The sequence below is a fragment of the Chiloscyllium punctatum genome, chromosome 42 (assembly GCF_047496795.1).
Source record: "Chiloscyllium punctatum isolate Juve2018m chromosome 42, sChiPun1.3, whole genome shotgun sequence".
NCBI classification, from domain to species: Eukaryota; Metazoa; Chordata; class Chondrichthyes; order Orectolobiformes; family Hemiscylliidae; genus Chiloscyllium; species Chiloscyllium punctatum.
The window spans coordinates 46,882,172-46,906,284 of NC_092780.1; the positions used below are offsets into that span (position 1 = coordinate 46,882,172).

Sequence of the window (24,113 nt, forward strand, 5' to 3'; positions counted from 1 at the left end):
CCTGTTGAAGGCAGGCAACTGCAAGCTCAGGGTCAGTTTTGCTGGCAGACCTTTGCTCCAGGAAGAAGCAGAGAGCCTGGACACCATCCTGGTCGGGGGATGGCTGTGTAAAGGGATCGCATGTCCATGGTAAAGGGGAGGCGGCTAGAACCCGCAAACTTGAAATTCCGAAACTGGTGAAAAGTGTCAGAGGAATCACAGATGCAAGTGGGCAGGGACTGCACAGAGGAGTAAAAACTGAGTCAAGGCAGGGAGAACTGACTACTTCCTACCTTGGAAGAAGCAGGAGCAGGCAGAAACAATGGGTCTGCCCAGCCAGCCATGTTTGTGGATTTTTGGAAGGAGGTAGAAGCATGCTGTGCAGGGCTGGATGGTCTATCAGCTTGGAGGGAGGTGTGGGGGAGATCACCAGATGAAATGAGATTACTGGCCATAGTTACTATAGTGGCCTCATGTTCCGTGGTGGAGTCATGGTCCAGAGGGAGATGGGAGGAGGTATCGGAGAGCTGGCGCTCAGCCTCTGCAATGCAGAGGTCAGTTCGCCAGACCACAACAGCACCACTCTTAATAGCAAAATCAAGGTTGGCTCTAAGTGCACGGAGAGCAGTCAGGTGGGAGAGAGGTTGGAATGGGTGAGGGGATTGAGGTGACTGATGTCATGTTGACAGTTCTCAATGAACAGGTCGAGTGCAGGAAAAAGGCCAAAAGGGAGGGGTCCAGGTGGAGAGAGAATGTTGGGGCTTGGTGAAGGGGTCTGTGGGGTGGGGAGAGGATTCTTGCCCAATGAAATTGACACGGAGGTGAAGTTGACAGAAGAAAAGTTCAATGTCGAGCCATGCTTGAAATTCATTAAGGTGGGGACGCAGAGGGATAAAGCTTTGCTGAGTACAGAACATTCAGCATTGGACAGCAGAAGGTTAGGAGGGATGGTGAATACCTGACAGGAGGTGGGGTTGGAGCAGAGGGAAGAGGAGGGGAGGGAAGGTTCCAGAGGGCCTGAATTGTTGCATCTTGTGAGCTTTGATGCCTGAAAGGAAAAGGTTTCTTGTTAGAATGGCTAATGAACTGGAGGATGAAGTGGAATTGCTGAGTTCTGCAGAGCCCTGAGCACTTGTGATGCAATGCTGATGGAGAGAGCACATTCTGGTGAGTTTCCTCTGCACCCCATCCAGTGTAATTACATCCTTCTGGTAGTGCGATGACCAGAACTGCACAGTATTCCCGTTTTAAGCAGTTTCATAAAGCTCCAACATAAACTCCCTGCTCTTGTAATCTATGTCACAATTGATAAAAGCAAGCGTCCTTCTTAATCACCCCACTAATCCGACCTGATGCCTTCAAGGATCGGTGGACAAGCATCCCAGGACCCCTCTGTTCATGTGAGATTCCTCGTGTCCTGCCATTCATTGAGCAATCCCTTATCTTGTTACTTCTTCCAAAGTGCATCACTGCACACTTTTCAGGGTTAATTTCATCTGTTATTGATCTGCCCATTTGATCAATCCATCCATACCTTCCTGTAATCTAAGACATGCTTCCTCACGATAAACCCCACTCCCCCATCCATTTTCATGTCATCTGCAAACTTACTTGTCATGCCCTCCGTGTTCTCATCTACATTATTTATATGTATCACAAACAATAAGGGATCAGCACTGATCACTGTGATACACTACTAGATATATTGGATACTTACCTTCATTATCTGAGGCATAGAGTTTAATAGCAGGAGGTTATGCTGGAACTCTATAAAAAATTGGTTAAGCCATAGCTAAAGAGTATTGTATGCAGTTCTGGAATCTATATTATAGGAGGGATGTAATATCTTCAGGGAAGGTGCAGGGGAGATTTTTCAGGACGCTGCCTGGGTTGAACAGCTTTAGTTATGATCAGAGATTGGATAGACTGGGACAAAAACATAAATTACTGGAAGAACTCAGGTCTGGCAGCATCTATGGACAGAAAGCAGTATTCATGTCTTGGATCAAATAACCCTTCTTTGGAACGGACCCTTCTTCAGAACAGAAGTCCAGTTCCAAAGAAGGATCACTGCATCTGAAACATTAACTCTGTTTTCTCTCCACAGTTGCTACTGGACTGGCTGAGGTATTTTTTCCAGCAATTACTGTTTTTGTTTCTGTGTTCTAGCTTCTGCAGTTCTTTGTTTTTTTTTTCAGATACACTGGGGTGGTTTTCCTTGGAGCAGAAGAGACTGAGTGGGTAAATGATTGAGATGTTTATAATTATGAGGGGCGCAACAGGGTAGAAAAAAGACTGTTTCCCCTTGGAAGAGGGATGAAGACCAGAAGGTGCAAGTTTAAAGGGAACGTGAAGAAATTAGTTTCAACCCAGAGGGTGGTAGGAATCTAGGATTTTCTGCCTGTTCAGGAAATGGTAGGCAGAAACCCTTGGAGCATTTAAGAAGCATGCAGATGTACACTTGCGATGTCAAGGCATTCAAGGCAATGGACCAAGAGCTGGAAAATAGGATTAAAATAGTTTGAGTGTGTTGCAGGTCTGATGGGCTGAAGGGCCTTTTTCTGTGCTGTAGACGTCTGGCTGGCCTCTAGAGACACAAAAACAAAATACATTCAGCAAAATGTTGAGCCCAAAGCCCCTCTTGGTTTCACTCCCAGCCTCACCTAAATCCAGAGAATGCAGTGGTGTTTTCAAACTTCTTCAGCCAGGGAGTGGAGCTGGGAACTGTATATGAAAGGCCAAGGGTTTGTGATGGGCTGCTGCTGCACAGTGTTCTTAACTATTTATCCTGATCTACCTCAGGCAGCACTGTAGAACAGGGCAGGAACTAGGACTCTTTCTAACGTTGACGGTACAACTTGGTGTGGGAGAAGGATGCACCAAAACATGTGCCAAATGTAGCTCTTAAGGAAGGAAGATTGGGAGTTGGGCAGGGGAAGGAGAGTGACAGTTTATATATTATATAATAGATTGAACATTTAAGAATTTCCTGATGGACTCCTCGATAGCTGGCAAAAATGGTCTGAGACCAAGCACACTGACAGCTGAAAACTTCAGTCCATTCATATGCCAGTGATGGTATTGTCAAGTGGTTGGACAGAATCTGATCAGAGCTGAAAATGTGTTGCTGGAAAAACGCAGCAGATCAGGCAGCATCCAAGGAACAGGAGAATCGACGTTTCGGGCATAAGCTTATGTCCTCACTTTCTCCCCGGACAGAATCTGATACTCTGGATTGATGCAAGCTGTTACACAGAGGCAGATACACACATGTGGAATGGTCAGCAGAATATTTAGCAACTCTCTAACATATAGAAGGCAGACAGTAGTTGCAGAGGGGTGTTTTTTTCTGACTGGAGACCTGTGACCAGTGGTGTTCTGCAAGGATCAATGCTGGGACATCTGTTGTTTGTAATTATAAATGAGCTGGATGAAATATGGGGGTTCCGATTTGCAGACAACATGCAAATCATTGGAGTTGTGGAGGGTGAGGAAGATTGAGAAAAGGATTCAGCAGGATGTAGATCAGTTGGAAAGTTGTGCAGTGAAATGGCAGATGGCATTTAATCCAGACAAGTGGGTGGTGATGTGTTTTCGGAGGTCAAATGCAAGAGGAAAGTGTACAGTAAATGGCTGACACTTAGGATCATCGATATACAGTGAGATTTTGGGGTGCAAGTTTATAGCTACCTGAAAATGGCAATGCGAGTGGATAAGGTGGTAAAAACAACTTATGGCACGCTTGCCTTCATTTCAAAGGACATGGAAAGTTGGCATCCTAAAGTTGGAAAGACACACTGCAGCTAGGCCACATTTGGAGCACTGAGAGCAGTTCTGGTTATCATACTTGAGGATAGCGGAGGAATAAGACAGTTACCTGGACGTTCCTAGATTGAAGTATCTTAGCTATAAGGAGACATTGGACAAATGTGGATTTGTTTTGATAGGCTGAGGGGTGTCCTGATAAAGTTATATAAAAGTATGAGACACATAAAATGGTGGATAGTCAATGTCTCTACTAGGATGGAAGTGTCAAATACAAGAGAGGGCATAAGCTTAACATGACAGGGGAAAGTTTAAAGGAGGTGTGTGAGGCAAGTTCTTTTTTTCTACTGACAGCAATAGGTACCTGGAGAAGTGCTAGCAGGGTAGGTGGAAGCAACAGATACTATAACAGCGTTTAACAAGCATTAAAACAGACACATGAAGAAGCAGAAAATAGAGGGATACTGACCATGTGCAGGTAGATGGGATTAATTCAGAATGGCACCATCGTCATGGTGGGCCGAAAGGCCTGTTCCCATGCTGCTCTGTTCTATAAATGGAGTTTCAGGGGCCTGATCAGTCACTTAAACTCAATTCTAAAAACTATCAATGCTTTTAAGACTTGGAAAATTTGGATAACGTCCCTCTCAATTTCTCAATTTCTATTCCAGTGTCCGACAGAAAAGAATGAAGTTGTCCACTGTCTGAAAATTTTTTTTGATATTTTTCTCTAAGCGCATTCAGTGTTTTCAGTGCACGATTGCAACTCAGGGTTATGGAAATGGTGTGAAATTAACTGGCTCCAGTCTATACTGAGCGGCACGGTGGCTAGCACTGCTGCCTTACAGCGCCAGAGACCCGGGTTCAATTCCTGCCTCAGCCGACTGACTGTGTGGAGTTTGCACGTTCTCCCCGTGTGTGTGTGGGTTTCCTCCGGGTGCTCCGGTTTCCTTCCACAGTCACAAAGATGTGCAGGTCAGGTGAAATGGCCATGCTAAATTGCCTGTAGTGTTAGGTAAGGAGTAAATGTAGGGGAATGGGTGGGTTGTGCTTCGGCGGGGCGGTGTGGACTTGTTGGGCCTAAGGGCCTGTTTCCACACTATAAGTAAACTAATCTAATCTAATACAATTATTAGGACACCAGATATAGCATTAAGTGCTGATTTAATCTTCAACCTCCGATGTAAAATATGTACTGTAAATTAAGAGGCAGTTTGATTAGTTTCTAATTTTATTGAATAAAAGAGATATCACTTACCGACTTTGCAAGGATGAGGGCATCATTCATGAGGTCAACGAGAGGAGTCTTGGTGTGCACATTATAAAAAGAGTAAGCAGCCTTCAGGCTCTTGTGGACAGGATGATGCATGATGGTGGAAGGGAGAGTGTAAAAACTGAAGAAGTCTGTCAATTCTCCATCAGTGCTCTGAAGAAACAAGTTGGGAGAAGTGAGTCACTTGTTTGTGAAATAAAACAGCATTTACAAATAACCTGGCAAACTTGTAGCCTCACTGTTTACCGTATGTCCTAAAGATGGAGCTGGCATTCTCTGTCAAACAGCTAAAATAGCACATCATGTACTTATCTAGCACCTTTACCCAAGTACAAAACAAGGGCAAGGCATGAGATGGATGGTGCCAGGGAGACAGCATGAGAAGAGAAATAAATACTAGAGGGAGGGAAGCAGGACTCTGAGGGATGTGAGTGGACACACGCACACACACACAGGCGAAGGATGACAGAAACACACAGAGAGAAGCCAAGACCATAAAAGATAAAAAGAGACACAGAGATGAGTGAAAGACAGAGAACAGATAGCTACTTGGGCTACAATACACAGACCTGTTCAGATTCCTATCAGTTTACGTAATGTATGCTTGGCAGTGGAGAAATGAATTTGCATCACATTAACCAGAAAATAAAAGGCAATGCAAATGCCATTTCACAGTCAGAAGACCACATTTTGTCATCCTGAGGTCACTGTCAACTCAAACCACAGAACTGAATCGGAGGTGTTAAGATAAGATTGCTTAACACTTAATCCAACCACTGCAAAAGTAAATGCTTTACACAATTATTGAAATTAAGTCAGTCATAGAAATGCACAGCACAGAAACAGACCCTACAGACCAACTCGTTCATGCCGACCACATATCCTAAATTAATCTAGTCCCATTTGCCAGCACTTGGCCCATATCCCTTTAAACCTTCCTAATCGTATACCCATCCAGATGTCTCTTAAATGTTGAATTGTACCAGCCTCCACCACTTTACATCCAAACAGCCAACTAATCCACTGACCCAATGACAGAATTTGAGAGCCAGTCCCCAGTCTTCCTTGTTTAAAAGTTGAGTCTACCTGTAACAACGTGGTATGGATTTCTACAGTGAGGGAAATGGAGTACTATTATCAGGATTATACAACTTTTCTCCTGAGATCCAGCAATGACTCTCCGAATGCTATTTGGACAAAAGGGTCAACACAGCCAAAACAAAGTGTTCCTCACCCGATACCCACTTACATTAAATTCCTGCAGGAGTTGCCAGATAGCTACAAGGAGTAGGAAATTTATCTCTGGCCAATGTATTCATCAGAGGACAGAAGATTTAAATTGCACTTATTATTTAGTTGTTGCTACGGCAAGGTTCATCTTCATATCTATCAAGATTCAGTGAGTCAGACATACCTCAACAACATAAGTCTCTATAATATTTTCCCGAGGTAGGAACCAATGAGCAACCTCCTCTTCGTTCATTGCTGGGGTCAGATAGAACTGTGTCAGGTATTCCCTCAGCAGCCTGCACACATGCTTCACATCCTTACGCTCCATTGGTCGCATGCCAGGTGTTTTTGTGGTCTGGAACATTAGAAAAACATCAGAATTTTCAGAAAGAAGCAAAAGACCTAAGATTTGTTTTTTATGCTCACACCATCAGTGCCATTTTATAAAGTCCTTAAATCTTTCACATTTCTGGACAGGTTCTTCAACTGTCCAGACCCTACCCCACATCAGTAACCAATATCACAGGTGCGTGACTCACTGGTTAAAAAACACTGTAGTCTCTCCCACCTAAGTTCTTTACTTATTCCTAAATTCCTTATTTTTATCTCTTGTCCCCTAGGATTTGAACCATTCACTAAACAGTAAAAATTGCCGTGATGAATTCCTTTCAAAATATATGAAACCTCTTCTGCAAAATTAAATTCAACTATCTCAGCCTTTAGCTGAGTCTCTGGATATTACTGATCACCTTTGTTGCCCATTTCCTGTTTCTGGAGCTCCAGACAAGTATTGAAAATAAATCGAGACTTTGAGCACGCTGTCAGTTTTGAATTTTATTTCCTTACTTACATTTAACTTCAACTGTCATTCCAACATTCAAGAATCACAGCTCTAGACATAAAAAAAATTATCAGGCATTTCATTTGATCACATTGAGGCCTTAACAGATTTCCTGCCCCAGACGTAAAAGTCATCCTCACCCATGGATATGATAAATCACCGGACCATTTGTTCAAGAATTCCTCTTTCCACAGAAAGTGTCATATTTGCTGTTGTGCGTCCCCTACCAGCTCCACAACACCCCCCCCCCCCCCCCACCACCCCACCACAACCTCCCTGCACTTCTATTCCTAGGACTGTGCCTCAAATCAGGCAACAGGTGGTGCAAGGAAGCAGCAGCAGTGAAACAGTGCACTGTATAGCCAGGATTTAGTAAAGAGGCAGAGGAGCCTGCTAGCTGCCTTCTATGCACTTTCATTGTCTCTGACTTGGGAACTGGACTTCGGGTGTAATGCTGTGAGACAAATGGGTGGATCCTCCAGGAACATTCCCATCGGATGAGATATTCCAGCAATACATTTTAAATTCCTAAGCTGCCTGTGCGCTTTATCAGGTGCAGTTCCACTAATATCTCCATGGTGGTGCCATTCATCACAAAAATATGAAAATTATTCTCGACAACAGCACCACCACTGAGCTGGTAAACTGCAATCCTCATCCTCACAAAATCTTTATCATACCTTCTTAAAGAAAGGATTTGCACTTAATAAGCAAATTAAGTCTCAAGCCATTCCAAAGAGCTTTTAAAAGCAAAATTATTACTTTGCAGCACTGCCAGGAGCTAATAAGCAGGCACTGGAGACTGTTAGAGGCCCTACCTATGCACCTTCGACGCAGGGAATTGGCTGTGGGATGCAATGCTGTCAGACAGTGAATACTAGCCAGGAAAAGTGTGGTGCTGGAAAAGCGCAGCAGGTCAGGCAGCATCAAAGGAGCAGGAGAATCGACGTTTTGGGCACGTCGATTCTCCTGCTCCTTTGATGCTGCCTGACCTGCTGCGCTTTTCCAGCACCACATTTTTTCAGCTCTGATCTCCAGCATCTGTAGTCCTCACTTTCTCCTAGGAAAAGTACGGTCGCTACCTTACATACAATAGGATTGTACACAAACAACAACAAAATAGCAATCTGTTTTAGAGTTGTTGGTTTAGGGATAAATGCCTGTTCAGACATGGGGAGTTCTGTGCTCTGCTTCAAATAATGCCACTGGATCATTCACATCCACTCAACTGGATAGCCAGAGCTCAGTAGAGTGTCTCATCTGAAAGACAGCACAATCACACAGCACAGGAGTGTCAGCCGGAATTCTGTGGCCGAGTCTCTGGAGCAAAACTTGAATCAATGAGCATCTGGCTTAGAAGCTACAATTAAGCAAAATTCTACGACAGGATTTTTCTTGTTTCAGGTGCAGAAACCTTCCAGGGCAGGCAGCATTCCACTATTTCAGGAAATGCTCAACAGATAAGATTTTGACCATTTTGATAGCATGAACTTTGGATTACCCAAATCAGTGGTCAAGAGGTTCAGCACCATATCTCCATAAAGTCTCCATACAGTCCATTAAAATGTCTGCTGAGAGCAATAATGCAAAATAAAAAAACTTAAGGAAAAGTGCAAGTGGATGGCATAAGGGTGTATGAATTTAGTGTTAGATCTCCATCTTAACTGTTCGACTAGCTATTTAGCCACCTAAGAACAAAAGGTTGTTTCTGAACTACAACAGTATAGTATCTTATACATGCAGAACACATTTACCTTTGCAAACATCCCAAGGTATGTCACATGAGCATATTCAGATAAAATCTGACAATAATCTACAGCAGATATTAGCAGAGATAGTTAAAAGCATGGATACAAAAGTAGATTTTAAGAAGCAGTTTAAACAAAAGCTGCACAGTGGCCTAAAGAGAAAGTTCCAGAGCTTAGGACGTAGATGCTTAGAGGTCAATGTTGAGAAGAAGATTGTGGAGAATACCAGAGGAATACAAAGTTATCAGAGGGTTACAGGACTGGAACAGGTTATGAAGATTGCAGAGACTGTTCATGAGCTGAATAAAGCATTTAAACAAACAAAAACAGAAATTTCTGGAGAAACTCAAAATCTGAGGAGTTCCATGTCAATGATCTTTCTTCAGATCTCCACCATCTGCCATTTTTTGTTTTATTTTAACATTTTCATCAGATGGAGATCAGTGAAACTATTCAGCTCATCCTGGGCTAGACAGCGAGTCTCTCACAACTGGCTATCGAACTGATTGCCTCCAAAGTTTTTGCCTTCATTCCTCATTGCTGGTATTGAAGACACTGCACAGTATTGTCCAACTGCAGTCCTGCACTTATTATTTCTCAGTTTGATTTCTCGATCAACAAAGGCCAAATGGGACAGAGATGATATTCATGATGAGCTTTCTTATTCTAGTTAGAATTTCCTCTATGAGGTTCCCCTGAGCAATGAGAAGAAGTTTATGAGTTAGAGCCTTAGCCCTGAGGGACTGTGATCTACTGAAATGGTGGGAAAGTAGAAAGTTCAGGGCCAGCCTACAATTTATTTGGGAATGTTTCGTGACACAGTAATTTTTTTTCAAAGGTGAGCAAGGACCAGTCACAGCCTGAGGGTTCTATCAGTGAAACATGATTAGAGTCGAATTAGAAAATATTGGAGGCAAACAATGTGATTGATTACTTGCTGCTTAGCTATTCACTAACTAGAAATGAGCAATGAAGAAAGAAATGTAAATAATGAAACATAAAAGGGCCAATGTTTAACATGATAATGAAGGCGGCCGACTCGACACACAAGACAGAAGTAATATTTAAAGACAGGTTTTACTGAGATAGTGTTTAGGCTCACCTCTGGCAGTCTATATAATTTCATTGTTCGTTGCATAGTCATGTTTCTGCTCAGATGGGAGAACTTCACCTCTACTAGTTTGCGTGGGTTGAGTGACCTGTGCCAGTACCTGCCCAACAGATCACAGAATACTCCAGTCAGTCACTGACAGAATAGAGAGCTTTGCATACTGTGACTCATGCCTTATTCTATACCCAAACTCAACATTGAATACAAAATATATCCTTGGGCCCACTCCTGGAGCAATACTCACTGCTCATAGCAAAAGTCCTAGGGATATAACAAGGTTGCAGCTCAACACTCTAACTGTGTACCACACTCCAGTCTGCACCTGGGCATTGCTACTGTCACAGATAAGATTATACCACAATATACTGACAACCAGAGGGAATTCAGATAGATTAAAAACAAAGCTGATTATGGACAGGGGAAAAGTTGTAAATGCAAGTGGAAAACAGAGAAAAAAAATCCTAGAATGAACCAGAATCATACAATAGAATAGTGTTCAGAAAGCAGAATTACATGCATTCTAAATGAATGCAGCATTCACAACACGATTGGTGAGGTGAATTGATGGTGCCAGCAGAATTAAAGATTCAACTGCCATTATGAGACTTGGCACAAAGTGACCGAGACTGGTGAGTTAATACAAAAAGAAAACTGAAATTTGGGTTGAACAGGTAAAAGGAAAAGGAAGTGGGGTTGTGCTGATTACAAGGATGGGATCAGTGTAGCAGTGAGGGAGTATTGCCAAAACAAAAAGAGTACAGTGTAGAATCTATTGGGATGGAGCCAAGAAACAGCAGGGGGAAATCAAACATTTCAGTGGTTTATGAGCCACCAAACACAAGGGGAATTATAGGGGTTCAAATCAGGAAATTAGAAGTGCATGGAGTAAGGGGATTACAATGGTTTTAGGTCAACCTACATCCAGACTGGGTAAACATAACGAGGTCAATGCTGAGGGGGAAGAATTCTCTGAATGTGCTTGAGACAGATTTTGGGAGCAATGTGTTGAGGAACTAACCAGGGTGTAGGCTGTCTCAGATCTAGTACTATGTAATGAGAAAGGATGAAGTAATAATCTTTAGGGATAGTGACTATAGTATGTCATAATTTTCCCAATAGGTTTGAAAAAGTTATAGTTCAATCTGAAATTAGAGTCATTAATCTAAACAAGGGCAATTCATGAAAATATGAGGAGCAAATTGTCCTTGGTTGTGTAGGAAAGTATATTGAAAAGTTTGACAGTTGAAAGGAACTGACTAATATTTACAGAATTAATGGTTGGCTTTTAACAAACACACATTTCTTTAAGACTCAAATACCAAGCAGGAAAAAAAGTCAGAGAGTCATGTCTATAGATAGTAACCAAAGGAGGGGCCTTATGAAGTCACCCAAACACGCTGTATGCCTGAAGATCAAGAGAATTTTAGAATTCAGAAAAGGAGGATCAAGAAAGTTTTAAAGAAAATGAGAATAGAATTCACATGTAAAAACCAAGAAACATAAAAATCAGATTGTAGAAGCTTCATAAGTATGTTAACATTTTTTTTTAGCAAAGTCAATGTGGGTTTAATACAGGAAGACATTGGAGAATTTATAAAAATAAACAAGAGAAATGGCAGAGAAACTAAAACAAGTACTTTGTGTCTGTCTTCATAGATGAGAGACAGAAAGGCCCCTGAAATAACTAAGATACATTAGAACTTGGAATTGAATGAAATTAGTTATCAGTGAGGAACTGCAAGCATCAATGTTTGGGCCCCAGTCATAGCCTCTGTTAATAATTTGGACATGGGGACCAACTGGAATACTGACAAGTTTGTAGATGATAGAAAACATGGGAATGCGAATCGATGAGGACATGAAGAGGTTTCAAGGGGATGTATAAAGGCTGACTGAGTGGGCAAGAGCATGGCAGATGGAATATAATGTGAGTTAAGCAAGAGATTACCCACTTTGGTAGGAGGAATGAAGGTATAGAATATTTTTTAAATGATGAGAGACTGGAAAATACTGATGCTGATACTGAAAGGGATGTAGGAGTTGCTATACACAAGTCACTGAAAGCAAGTGCAGCTAACAATTCAGAAGGGAAACAGTATGGTAGTCTTTATCAAAAGAGGATTTGAATACAGGAACAAAGAAGCCTTTGTCAATTTTAGAGAGCGGTACTGAGACAGCACCTAGAATATCGTGTGCTTGCTTCATTGAGGGAGTAGAGTGGAGGTTCACCAGAGAAATTCTTGGAATATGGGATCGTCATGAGGGAAGATTAAAGAAAATAGACTAGATCTGTATTCTCTTGAGTTTAGAAGAACGAGATATGATCTCTTAGAAATTTACAAAAGTCTTAAAGGGACAGACAAAGCAGGCACAGAAAGAACGTTTCACCATGCTTTATGGTATAGAACCAGGGAACCAGTCTCGAAATAAAAGGCAAGCCATTTGGAATGAGATGAGGAGGTATTTCTTCACTCAGAGGGTGGTGTATCTTTGGAATTCTATACCCCAGAGGGTTATGGAAGCTCAATCATTGAATAAGTTCCAACCAGAGATTGATAGATTTCTAGTTGCTAATGATATCAAGAAATATTGGAATACTGCAGGAATATAGTGTTGAGACAGATGATCTGCCATGATCTAAAATGGGGGAATCGCTTAGAGGAGCTGAAATGACTTCTCTTGTTCCTATGTTCCCAACTATGAAAGAGCTACAGGGAGAGGGAGAGCTTTATATGTTGCCAGAAGTGACTAGAAAATTGCACACTCCCTAAGAAATGAACTTACTCTCTGAGCAGCATCACACTGAAGGGATTCACAAGGCAAAGGCTCAATTTAAGGGTATTAACAGGAATAGCATAACACATGGTCTGTTCACACTGCACACAATCAGTTTTATCGCCTACTGAAAAGAAGCCACCATTCCTTTAACTAATATCCAGCCCAGGGTGAATAAAATGGATTTGTCTAGTCTGAGATGCTGGGGTTACACTAATAAGGGAATCAACTGTGACTGTTACTGGATATCAGTACAGAGACAACAGAGTAGATTACCATGTCTGTTTGTATTCACTCATGTGACATTGGTATTGCTCGCGGGCCAGCAGCCATTGCCTGGTCCTTGTTGACCTTGAGAAGGTGGTGGTGAGCTGCCTCTTAAACTGCTGCAGGTTCTCAGGGCTGTAGGTAGACCCACAATGACTTCAGGAATGGGAATTCTAGTATTTTGATGCAATGACACTTAAGGAACTGCGATATATTTCCAAGTCAGGATGGTGAGTGGTTTGGAGGGGAACTTCCAAGTGTTAGTGTTTCCACATATCTGCTGCCCTTGTCCTTTTAGATGGATCTTTGGTGAGTTTCTGCAGTGCCTTTTGTAGATGGTTCACACCGCTGCTACTGAGCGTCAGTAAAGGCGGCAATGGATGTTTGTGGATGTGGTACCAATCAAGTGGGCTGCTTTGTCCTGGATAATGTCAAGCTTCTCGAGTGTTGCTGGAACTGCACCCATTCAGCAAAGTACAGAGTATTCTGGCATACTCCTGACTTGTGCCTTATAGGTGGTGGACAGGTTTTGGGGGGTTAGGACTCACCGCAATATTCCTAACCTCTGACCTGCTTTTATAGCAGCTGTAGTTATATGGTAAGTCCAGTTAAGTTTCTGGTCAATGGTAACCACCAGGTTGTCAAGGATGTCTCTGAGCAGTTGCAGAACATTCTGAAGGGGGAGGGTGAACAGCCAGAGGTCATTGCGCACATCTGTACAAATGATACAGATAGACACAGGGATGGGGTCCTGCAAAACGGTTTCAGGAAGTTAGGTAAGAAGTTAAAAAGCAGGATCCCAAGGGTAGTGTTCTCTGGATTACTCCCAGTGGCACCCGCTAGTAAGGATATAAATAGAAAGATAGGTCAGATGAATGCATGGCTGAGGAGCTGGTGTAGAGGGCAGAATTTTCAGTTTTTGGATCACTGGGATCTTTTCTCGGGTAGGGTGACCTGTTCAAGAAGGATCGGGTTGCACTTGAACCAGACAGGGACCAATATCTTTGCAGGGAGATTTGTTAGTGTTACCCAGGAGGGTTAAACTAGTTTGGCAGGGGTGTGGGATTCCGAATCAGAGAGGGGCCATCGAGAAGTCTGGGGAAAATACAATAGCCATTAGAGCAGGTTTACTATTCAGGACAGCCAGGGTGACAGTAAAGGGAGGAAAAAAACTTCTGGCTTAAAGTGTATTTATTTCAATGCACAAGGCCTGACTGGTAAGGCAGATGAGGAGAAAGTGAGGACTGCAGATGCTGGAGATCAGAGTTGAGAGTGTAGTGCTGGAAAAGCACAGCAGGTTACGCAGCATCTGGGGAGGAGGAGATAAGCCCTTCATCAGGTAAGGCAGATGAGCTCACAGCATGGACTGGCTCTAGGGACTGGGATAATTATAGCCATAACAGACACATGGCTGAGAGAAGGGCATGGACTGGCAGGTCAACGTTCCAGGATACAAAAGCTACAGGCATGACAGAAGTATAAGTGAGTGAGGAGGGGTGAGTTGCTCTTTTGAAAAGAGAGGACATAACAACAGTGCGTAAGGGGTCAAAAAAAGAGGCCATATGGTTAGAAATTAGAAACAAGGAGGGGATGGTCATTTCGTTGGGTGCGTATTATAGACCCTAAATAACCAGCAGGTACTTGCGGAGAAGATATGTAGAGAGATTGAAGATACCTGTAGGAATAATTGGTTGGAGATTTGTCAAATGTGTCCAAACAAGTTTCCTAAATCAATATGTAGAGGGCCTTACTAGGAAGGGTGCAACACTGGACCACCTCCTTGAATATGAGGTCGGGCAAGTAACTTAAGTGTCAGTCGGACAGCACTTTGGATCCAGTGACCATATCTCTCTTCGTTTTAACATAGTTATGAATAAAGATAGGGCAGGTCCACAGGTTAAGTGCTAAACTGGAGCAGGGCCAATTTTGGGGCCATTAGGCAGGATCTAGCAGGGGTCGATGGGTGAATCTATTCAAAGGAAAAGAAGTGACTGGCAAATGGGAGGCTTTTAGAAGTCTGATATCGAGAATCCGGGGACAGTTATATCCCTGTTAGACTGAAGGTAAAAGCAGGTTTGGGGATCCCTGGCTGATTGAGAGATATTGAGGCTCTGGTCAGGAATGGGAAGAAAGCATGCATTGGATTTAAGCTGAAAAATGTGGTGCTGGAAAAACACAGCAGGTCAGGCAGCATCCGAGGAGCAGGAGAATCAATGTTTCAGGCATAAGCCCTTCTTTAGGAATTGGGTTTAAGCTGTCAGGCTCAAGTGAACCCCTAGATGACTATAAAAAGTATAGCAGTGCATTTAAGACAGAAATTAAGAGAGCAAAAAGAGTGCATGAGATAAATCGAGCAGATAAGGTTAAAGATAATCCCAAGAGCTTCTATTAAGAGCTATATTAAGAGTAAAAGAGTGGCTAAGAAGAGAATATGTCCCCCTTAAAGATCAGCATGGAGCCACAGGAGATGGGGAAGATTTTTAATGAATATTTCTCCTAAGTGTTACTGAGGGAAGTTAAGGAAATATGAGAAATAAAGGGGGATGTTTTTGACCACATCCGTATTACCAGAGAGGAGGTGTTTGCAGCCTTATAGCGCAATAAGGTGGATAAATCCCGTGGGCCTGATCAATCCATCCTCTGACGTTGTGGAAGGCTAGGAAGGAAATTCCAGAGGCTCTTGCAGAGATTTTTCCTTCATTTTAGCCACTGGTGAAGTTTCAGAAGACTGGAGGGTGGCTAATGTTGTTCCAATGTCTAAGAAAGGTAACAAAACAAGCCAGGGAACTACAGGCCAGTGAACCTGACATCAGTGTTGGAGAGGATACTGAGGGACAGAATCAACCGACATTTGGATAGTCAAGGTCTGATTAGGGATTTATGCACAGGAAGCCATGTCTGACAAATCTTTTAGAGTTTTTGAAGAGGTAACCAAGAGAACAGATGAGGGTAGGGCAGTGGATGTTGTTTATATGGACTTCAGTAAGGTCTTTGGCAAGATCCTGCGTGACAGGCTGGTCATGAAGGTTAGATTGCATAGCACCCAGGGAGAGCTAGCTAACGGGATTCAAAATTGGCTCGATGATAGGAAGCAGAGAGTGATGCTTGAAGGTTGTTTCTCAGACTGGAGGCCTGTGACTAGTGGCATGACACAGGAGTTGGTGCTGGGACCTTTGTTATTTACATAAATGGGAGAAAGTAAAGACTGCAGTTGCTGGAGATCAGAGTCAAGAGTGTGGTGCTGGAAAACGACAGGAGGTCAGGTAGCACCCGAGGAGCAGGAGAATCAATGTTTTGAGCATAAGCCCTTCATCAGGAAGCCCTGATGAAGGACTTATGCCCGAAATGTCAAATCCTCTGCTCCTCGGATGCTGCTGTGCTTTTCCAGCAACACACTTTCTCTGGATATGAATGTATAAGGCATGATTAGTAAGTTTGCAGATGAATCAAAATTAAGAGGTATCGTTGATAGTGAGGAAGGCGATCAGAAATTACAGAGGGATCTTGATCAGGTGGGCTGAGGATTAGCAAATACAATTCAAAACAGAGAAGTGTGAGGTGTTGCACTTTGGGAAGTCAAACCAAGGTAGGACTTCTATAGTAAATAGTAAGGTCCTGAGGAGTACTGTGGAACAGAGGGACCTCAGAATACAAATATATAGTTCACTGAAAGCAGCGTCACAGGTAAACAGGGTGGTGAAGAAGGCACTTAACATGCTGGCCTTCATTGGTCAAAGCTCTGAGTATAGGAACTATGTTATGTTACAGCTGTATAAGTCATTGGTGAGGCTGTTCTTGGAGTATTGTGTACAGTTTTGGTCACCTTGTTTTAGGGAAGACATATTTAAAATGGAAAGAATCCAAAGAAGATTTACGAGGCTGTTTCCAGAATTACTAGGCCTAAGTAATAAGGAGAGGTTGGCCAGGATAGGACATTATTCCTCGGAATGTAGAAGATTGAGGGGTGACTTTATTAAGGTGCATAAAATCATGAGGGACATAGACAGGATTAATGCAGATACTCTTTTTCCCAGGGATGGTAAATTGAAAACTAGAGGGCATAGGTTTAAGTTGAATGGTAAAAGATTTAAGGACCTGAGGGGTAACTTCTTCACGTAGAGAGTGGTGCATCTATGGAATGGGCTGCCAGAGAAAGTGGTTGAGGCAGGTACAATTGCAACATTTAAAAACATTTGGATAGGGACAGGGATGGGAAGGGTTTAGAGGGATATGGATCAAATGTGAGTGGGCACCATGACCAGCATGGACCAGTTTGGGCTGAAGAGGCCTATTTCCATGCCATTTCATTCAATGACTCTATGACTATGACTCTATGTTAGTGAGGGATTCAGTGATGGTAACACCATTGAATGCCAAGACAAAGAGGTTAGATGATCTCTTATGTATGATAGCCATTGTTTGCCATTTGTGTGGTGTGAAATGTTACTTGCTATTTGTCAGCCCAAGCCTGGATATTACCCAGATCTTGTTGTATGCGAACACAGACTGCTTCAGTATCTGAGGGGTTAGTTGCAAATGGTGCTGAACATTGTGCAATGATCAGCAAACATCCCCACTTCTGACCTTATCGTGCAGGGGAGGTCATTGATGGAGCATCTGAAAATGGTTGGGCCTAGGTCACTACCCTGAGGAACTCCTGCAGAGGTGCCCTTGAGCTGAGATGACTGCCCTTCAATAACCACAATCATCTTCCTGTTTACCAGGTATGGCTCCAACCCACAAAGAGTTTACTCCCTGATTCCAGTTTTGCTAGGGCTCCTTGATGTTATACTTGGTCAAATGCTGCCTTGATATCAAGGACTATCAATCAATCAATATTCCTTCGGCAGGGAGCTACACCTGGAGGCCAGAGGATTACAGAACACTGTGGTTAGCACTGCTGCCTCACAGTGCCAGAGACCTGGGTTCGATTCCAGCCTCACGCGGCTGTCTTTGTGGAGTGTGCACATTCTCCCCGTGTCTGCGTGGGTTTCCTCCCACAATCCAAAGATGTGCAGGCTAGATGAAATGGCCTTGCTAAATTGCCCATAGTGTTCAGGTATGTGTCGGTTAGGTGCATTAGTCAGGGGTAAATGTAGAGTAATATGGCAGGGGAATGGGTCTGGGTGGATTATTCTTCGGAGGTCAGTGTGGATTTGTTGGGCCGAATAGCCTGTTTCCAAACTGTTGGGATCCTATGAAAAATCTATTAAATTTTTTTAAAAATTAAAATTTATCATTCATTAGGATGGATCTTACCTGCAAGTTCCTACAGGTTTCGGCAGTACCACCCCTGCTGTGTACACAGCCTGGTAGCTGCCTTCGAGGTTGACTCTCCTCGTGATCTCACGGATCAAGACTGGTGCCACACGTTTGGAGCGCAACTTCTTATGCACACACAGAAAATTAATCTCCACCATCTTCTTCAGACTGCCAGGAAAACAAAACAAGAACTTAAATTTTAGCAATATAAACTAAATAAACATTGAAAATTAAAGAAAAGCAGCAGGTCCTGTAGCATCAGTGTTAGAGACTTCTCCCCCTCACTCTCACCGAGTGACAGCCCCAAGGCTCGACATATCCTCTCAGTCTGTCCGACACCCCAAACCCATCCTCACCGTCTGGCATGTCCATCCCCACTGCCCAGTATGCACCTACGAGCTGTCACACCATCTGCTGGAACCAAAATTCATCACCTGGCACACACATACACCCACACCCTATCAATGCCTGATATACAGTCCCTTTCCTCCTGCCAACTCTTTCTATTCTTTAAAATCACATTTTTCAGGTTTGGAGAAAGGTAGAAAAAGAAACAAAAGGAGATTTCAAGAGAATGAGGCTGAAGTGACCTAATGTTTCACAGCTAAGGATGGGAAAAGAAAACAGGGTCGAAGAAGATCAAAGTTGAAACTTGGAAATATGCACAGGAATTATTTTCTAATCTAGGTGAGGAGAAAGCAAAGTTAGAGAGGAACAAGTTCTGGAGGATGAGGACAAATTCCAACAAATTCTAATAAATTCCAACCAACACAGTACAACAAGTGCTTCACAGGAGGCTCCATAGCACTGAGGATGTCACTTAGAGAGGGGACAAAACATCTGCAAACCAACTTCCCAACTTGGCGAACATACCCACAACAACCGTCATGAAGACAAATGTGCTGAAACTAATGCAAAGGAAGGATATGGTGACAGTGTCATGAGACCAGTAATCTAGAACCCAGAATGACTTTCTGGAGACATGCAAATCCATGGAAGATGATGAAACAGGTGAAATACAATACTAGGTTAATGGCGACCATGCAACCACCACAGATAGTAAGATAAAAACCACCCAGTTCACAGATGTCCTTTATGGCAGGAAATCTGTCATCCTTACTTGGTCTGGCCTACATGTGACTTCCACCTCAATGCAGTTGATTCATAACTGCCTTCTGAGCAATTGAGATGCTTAATAAATATGTAGGAGAAAGTGAGGACTGCAGATGCTAGAGATCAGAGTCGAGAGTGTGCTGGAAAAGCACAGCGGGTCAGGCAGCACCCAAGAAGCAGGAGCATTGAAGTTTCGGGCATAAGCCTCATTCCTGAAGAAGAGCTTATGCCCGAAACATTGATTTGCCTGCTCCTCGGATGCTGCCTGACTGGCTGTGCTTTTCCAGCACCACACTCATGACTTAATAAATCCGTGTCAAGCCAGTGATGCCCACAACATAGGAATAAATTTTAAGGAGCTGTACAGGGCCTTGGTGAGTATGACGACTGGATTACTGTGTGCAGCTTTGATTGCCTTACCCAGGGAAATAGAAAGAATGCAGTGAAGGTTTATCAGACTGATTCCTGGAATGGCAGGCTTGTCAGATAACAACAGATTGAGTTGACTGGGCTTTAGGAGAATAAGAGGGGAGCTCACTGAAAGGTATAAAATCTGGACAGGGCTGGGCAGACTCTCTGCAGCTGGATGTTCCCTCTAACTGGGGCATCCTGAACAAAGTAGGCCAGGATACATTTCAGGCTGTTTTGGACTGAGGAGGAGGAGGAGAAATTTCTCAACTCAGCTGTAAACAGTCCTATGGACAGGAGCAATTGAACTGCCTTTCCCCATTCCTATGACACTATGTGTTTTTTGTGGCTCTGAGAAAGCACATGTCTGAGTGTGTGTGTGTGTCTCTGTGTCTGTGTGTAGGGGGAGACTTATAAGGGGTTTAAACTTTTAACTGGTACAGTTATATATCAGTGGTTCATAGTTATCTTATGTAGAGCTAGAAAATAATGTATTTAGTTGTAACAAAAACTAATTCTTGTTAAGTTCAGAAACCTGGCCTGCATTTTCTGTCAACTGAGGTCTAAAAGACAAGACAGAATACAGGAAGGCGATAGAGTGCTTGATGACATGGTGCAAAGATAACAATCTATCCCTCAAAGCTAAACAGCTGATCATTGACCTCAGGAAGCAAGGGGTGGGGTGAGACACAGCTCTATATACATCAGTGGAGCGGAGGTAGAGATGGACGACAGCATCAAGTTCCTAGGAGGGATGACAACCAACAATCTGTCCTGGACCGTCCACGTTGATGTGATGGTCAAGAAGGCACAACAATGCCTCTTCTTTCTCAGGAGACTAAAGAAATTTGGCATGTCCATAAGGACCCTCACCAACTTTCAGAATGCTTTCTATGGTGATCTATATCTGGATGCAACATGGCTTGGTATGGTAACCGGTCTGCCCAGGGCCGTAAGAAACTATGGAAAGTTGTGAACATAGCACAGTCCATCTTGCAAGCCAACCTCCCATCCATTGACTCTATCTATATATCTCGTTACTGCAGAAAAGCAGCCAACAACATTAACGACCCCTCCCACCCCTGTTATACTCTCTGCTAACTGCTTCTGTCAGGCAGAAGATATGAAAGCTTAAACAAACAAGCTTAAACAGGTTCAAGGTCAGCTTCATCCCGCTGTTATTAGACTGCTGAATGGACCTCTCAAATTTTAAATCTAATGTTGATCTTGCTTTTCATACATCATTTGCTCAGCCATAACTTTGTATGCCTCACGTTACTCAATCACTTTATAATCTGCATGTCCTTGTATGTTATGATCTACTTGCTGCACGCAACAGTTTTCATTGTACTTAGGTACATGTGACAATAAAAAAATCAAATCAAATTATATACATTTATCGCTTACTACTATTTGGTAACGCAAGTATGTCCTGTTTTGTAGCTTCACCAGGTTGACACCTCATTTTGGTATGTCGGGTGTTGCTTCTGGCACGTCCTCCTGCACACTTCATTGCACCAGGGTTGATTCCCTAGCTTGATGGATTAGAATAATGGGTTTGCCAAACCAGGTGGGTGATAATTATAATGGAGCACAATTCTGTTGCTGATGATGGTACATGTCATCTTGTGGATACACAGTCTTGAGTTGCTAGATCGGTTTGAAGTCTATCCCAATTTAGTGTGGTGATAGTGTCATACAATATGAAAAAGGCTTTTCTCAATGTGAGTGTGGGTCTTTGTCTCCACAAGCATCGTACAGCAGTCACTCTTACAGGTACTATTACAGACAAATGTATGTGCTGCAGGCAGACTGGTGAGGACAATGTCAAGCATCTTTTTCTCTCCCTCATATTATTAAGGAGGAATTTGAAGATCAAGAGGGTGGTTTTTACCATTGTCGTTTCCTTGGTCAATGCCAGTTTCATTACTTTTTGAGACTTTCTAGAGATTGATGCAACTGAGTTGCTTGCTTGGCAATTCTGAAGAGCAGTTAAGGGTCAACCACCTTAAGGGTCATCCACCTTGCTGTGGATCTCAAGTCACATGTATAAAAGACCAGCTGTTTCCTTCCCTAAATGACATTAGTGAATCAGATGGGCTTTCTGACAATCAGCAGAGGCTTCATGATCTTCACTGGATCTTTTAGTTCAAGATTTTTACTGAATTCAAATTCCAGCATTTACCACGGTGGGATTCAAACATGGGTCCCTTGATTACCAGTATGGCAAAAATACTGAACCATTCCATCCCTTTCAGTTCTGGTTCCGATGGCTTGAGCAGAAGGAGAAACCAAAGAAACTAGAGATGGTGGAAAAGGATAATGGAATGAAAATAGAATAAGACAGGAAATCAAAATTAGAAAATTAGAATTAGAATTGCAAAGAGATGACAAAGCATAGGAACATGAATAGAAGCACAAAACAATGTCACTGAAGTTGGAGACATCAGACACTGATCCAGATTCTGGCATGGAAAATGTATGTCATTATTTGGAGTCCAGTAAAGAAATGTTTAAGTTTGCAAGACCTTGTTAGAATTTGAGGAACATGATGTGGAAACATTCTTCATGTTATTTGGGGAAATGGCGAGACAAATAAAATGACCAAAAGAGGACTTGCGTTGCTCGTGTGGAACAAGTTGAACAAGAACAATTCATACTTCACTGTCACAGGAGGGTTTTCAGGATTATGATGCTGTTGAAAAACTATATTGTGCCCGAACAGTCTGGGGCAAACCTACATTCAATTAGAAAGGGTCAAGCAAAGTAATTTTCACAGGTGGATTTGAGGATTAGGAGGCTGAAACCATGCATGAAACCCTTAGAAGATTCTAAAAATTCATTACCTTCAGTCATAAGAAGTTCTGCTGAGGACGAAAGCGATAATAGCTGACAATTATCCATAAAACTAAATCTTTTTTCCATCACCCTTATAAACTCAAAAGGGATAGAATATGAGAGAGTGAAAGGATGCAAGTAAAAGAATGAATAGCTGGGAATGTTCCAAGATTGTCTACTCAGATCAGAGAATGTACTGGTGGTGGTGAAAATGGAAACAGAGACGTTTCTGTTGTAACAAGATGGGACCTACTTGTTCGAAAACTTTGGAACCTGTAAGGGAAACCTATAACAATGAACCTGAAAAGGAAACTTACCATGACTCAGATTGTGGCTTTAACTAAGCAAGAGACTGGAAGTAAACACTATTGTAAGTGCAGAAGTAGTATCTGGATAGATGAGAGATATGAAGGGTTTTGTCTAAAGGGAAGACAACCCCATTCTCTACAAATGAAGCATCCAAGCCTACTTCTTATAATGACCTCTTACATTGCTTAATTATGCCAAGCAGAGTTGAGTGTAAGGAATTAAGTTGGTCATGCCAAATTGTGTGTCAGCACAGTGTAGTTGGAATCCTTTTGGAACAGATCCTGTACTATTCTAAGGAGTACAGGGGCTAATCAAGTTCTCTTGCTGGAAAAGGTTTTAGTTTTCACTCCAGAAAGTTCAATGACAGCCTGTATGGCTTGTTGCCTGGATGAGTTGTAGTCAGGATAGTCATGAAGTTACCTGTGCATGGAGTAAATTTACTGCTGAGGAATGAATTGGCAGGAGTGAAAGTTACTAGTTTCGCCTGTAATCACAGAAAAACAATGGCGACTAAAGAGACAGAACAATTGTAGGAATACATTCTGGCTATTTTTCACCATGTGTAATGACTAAACAAAGTCCATCACCAGAATTCATCGTAATACCACAAGCAGGTATTAGGATTGTTGAAACTGTATTATTCTCATTCTTAAATAGAAAGTGTTTGGCATGTCTTTGTTAGTTGAGACTCAGGAAGCAGATGTATATTAGATTAGATTAGATTAATTAGATTAGATTAATTACAGTGTGGAAACAGGCCCTTCGGCCCAACAAGTCCACACCGCCCCGCCGAAGCGCAACCCACCCATACCCCTACATCTACCCTACGGGCAATTTAGTATGGCCAATTCACCTGACCTGCACATCTTTGGAGTGTGGGAGGAAACCGGAGCACCCGGAGGAAACCCACGCAGACACGGGGAGAATGTGCAAACTCCACACAGTCAGTCGCCTGAGGCGGGAATTGAACCCGGGTCTCTGGCGCTGTGAGGCAGCAGTGCTAACCACTGTGCCACCGTGCCGCCCATGTTGAGTTTGTGTTTGTTGAGTTAACTCATGTTAGTACAGGAGGCAGAGATCCTCCAGAATGGCTTCTCTTCTTGCTGTCACAGGTATCTCTGAAATCTCCAATGAATCTATACTAGGCCTCCACTCAATTCTCATTTAACCCTTGGCAACATCATCCAAAAAAAG

The 24,113-nt window shown here is 42.8% G+C and overlaps 1 protein-coding gene across 1 annotated transcript in view; it reads right to left on the reverse strand.

Annotated features, from left to right (window-relative positions):
* LOC140465935 (glycylpeptide N-tetradecanoyltransferase 1-like) overlaps positions 1-24,113 on the reverse strand; it is a 77,398-nt gene that overhangs the window by 9,473 nt on the left and 43,812 nt on the right. The window contains exons 7-10 of the mRNA XM_072561917.1: positions 18,249-18,419; positions 9,939-10,047; positions 6,432-6,602; positions 5,003-5,170 (exon numbers count right to left, since the gene is read on the reverse strand). Of these exons, the coding sequence (XP_072418018.1) occupies positions 5,003-5,170; positions 6,432-6,602; positions 9,939-10,047; positions 18,249-18,419 (619 nt within the window). The remainder of the gene's footprint in view (positions 1-5,002; positions 5,171-6,431; positions 6,603-9,938; positions 10,048-18,248; positions 18,420-24,113) is intronic.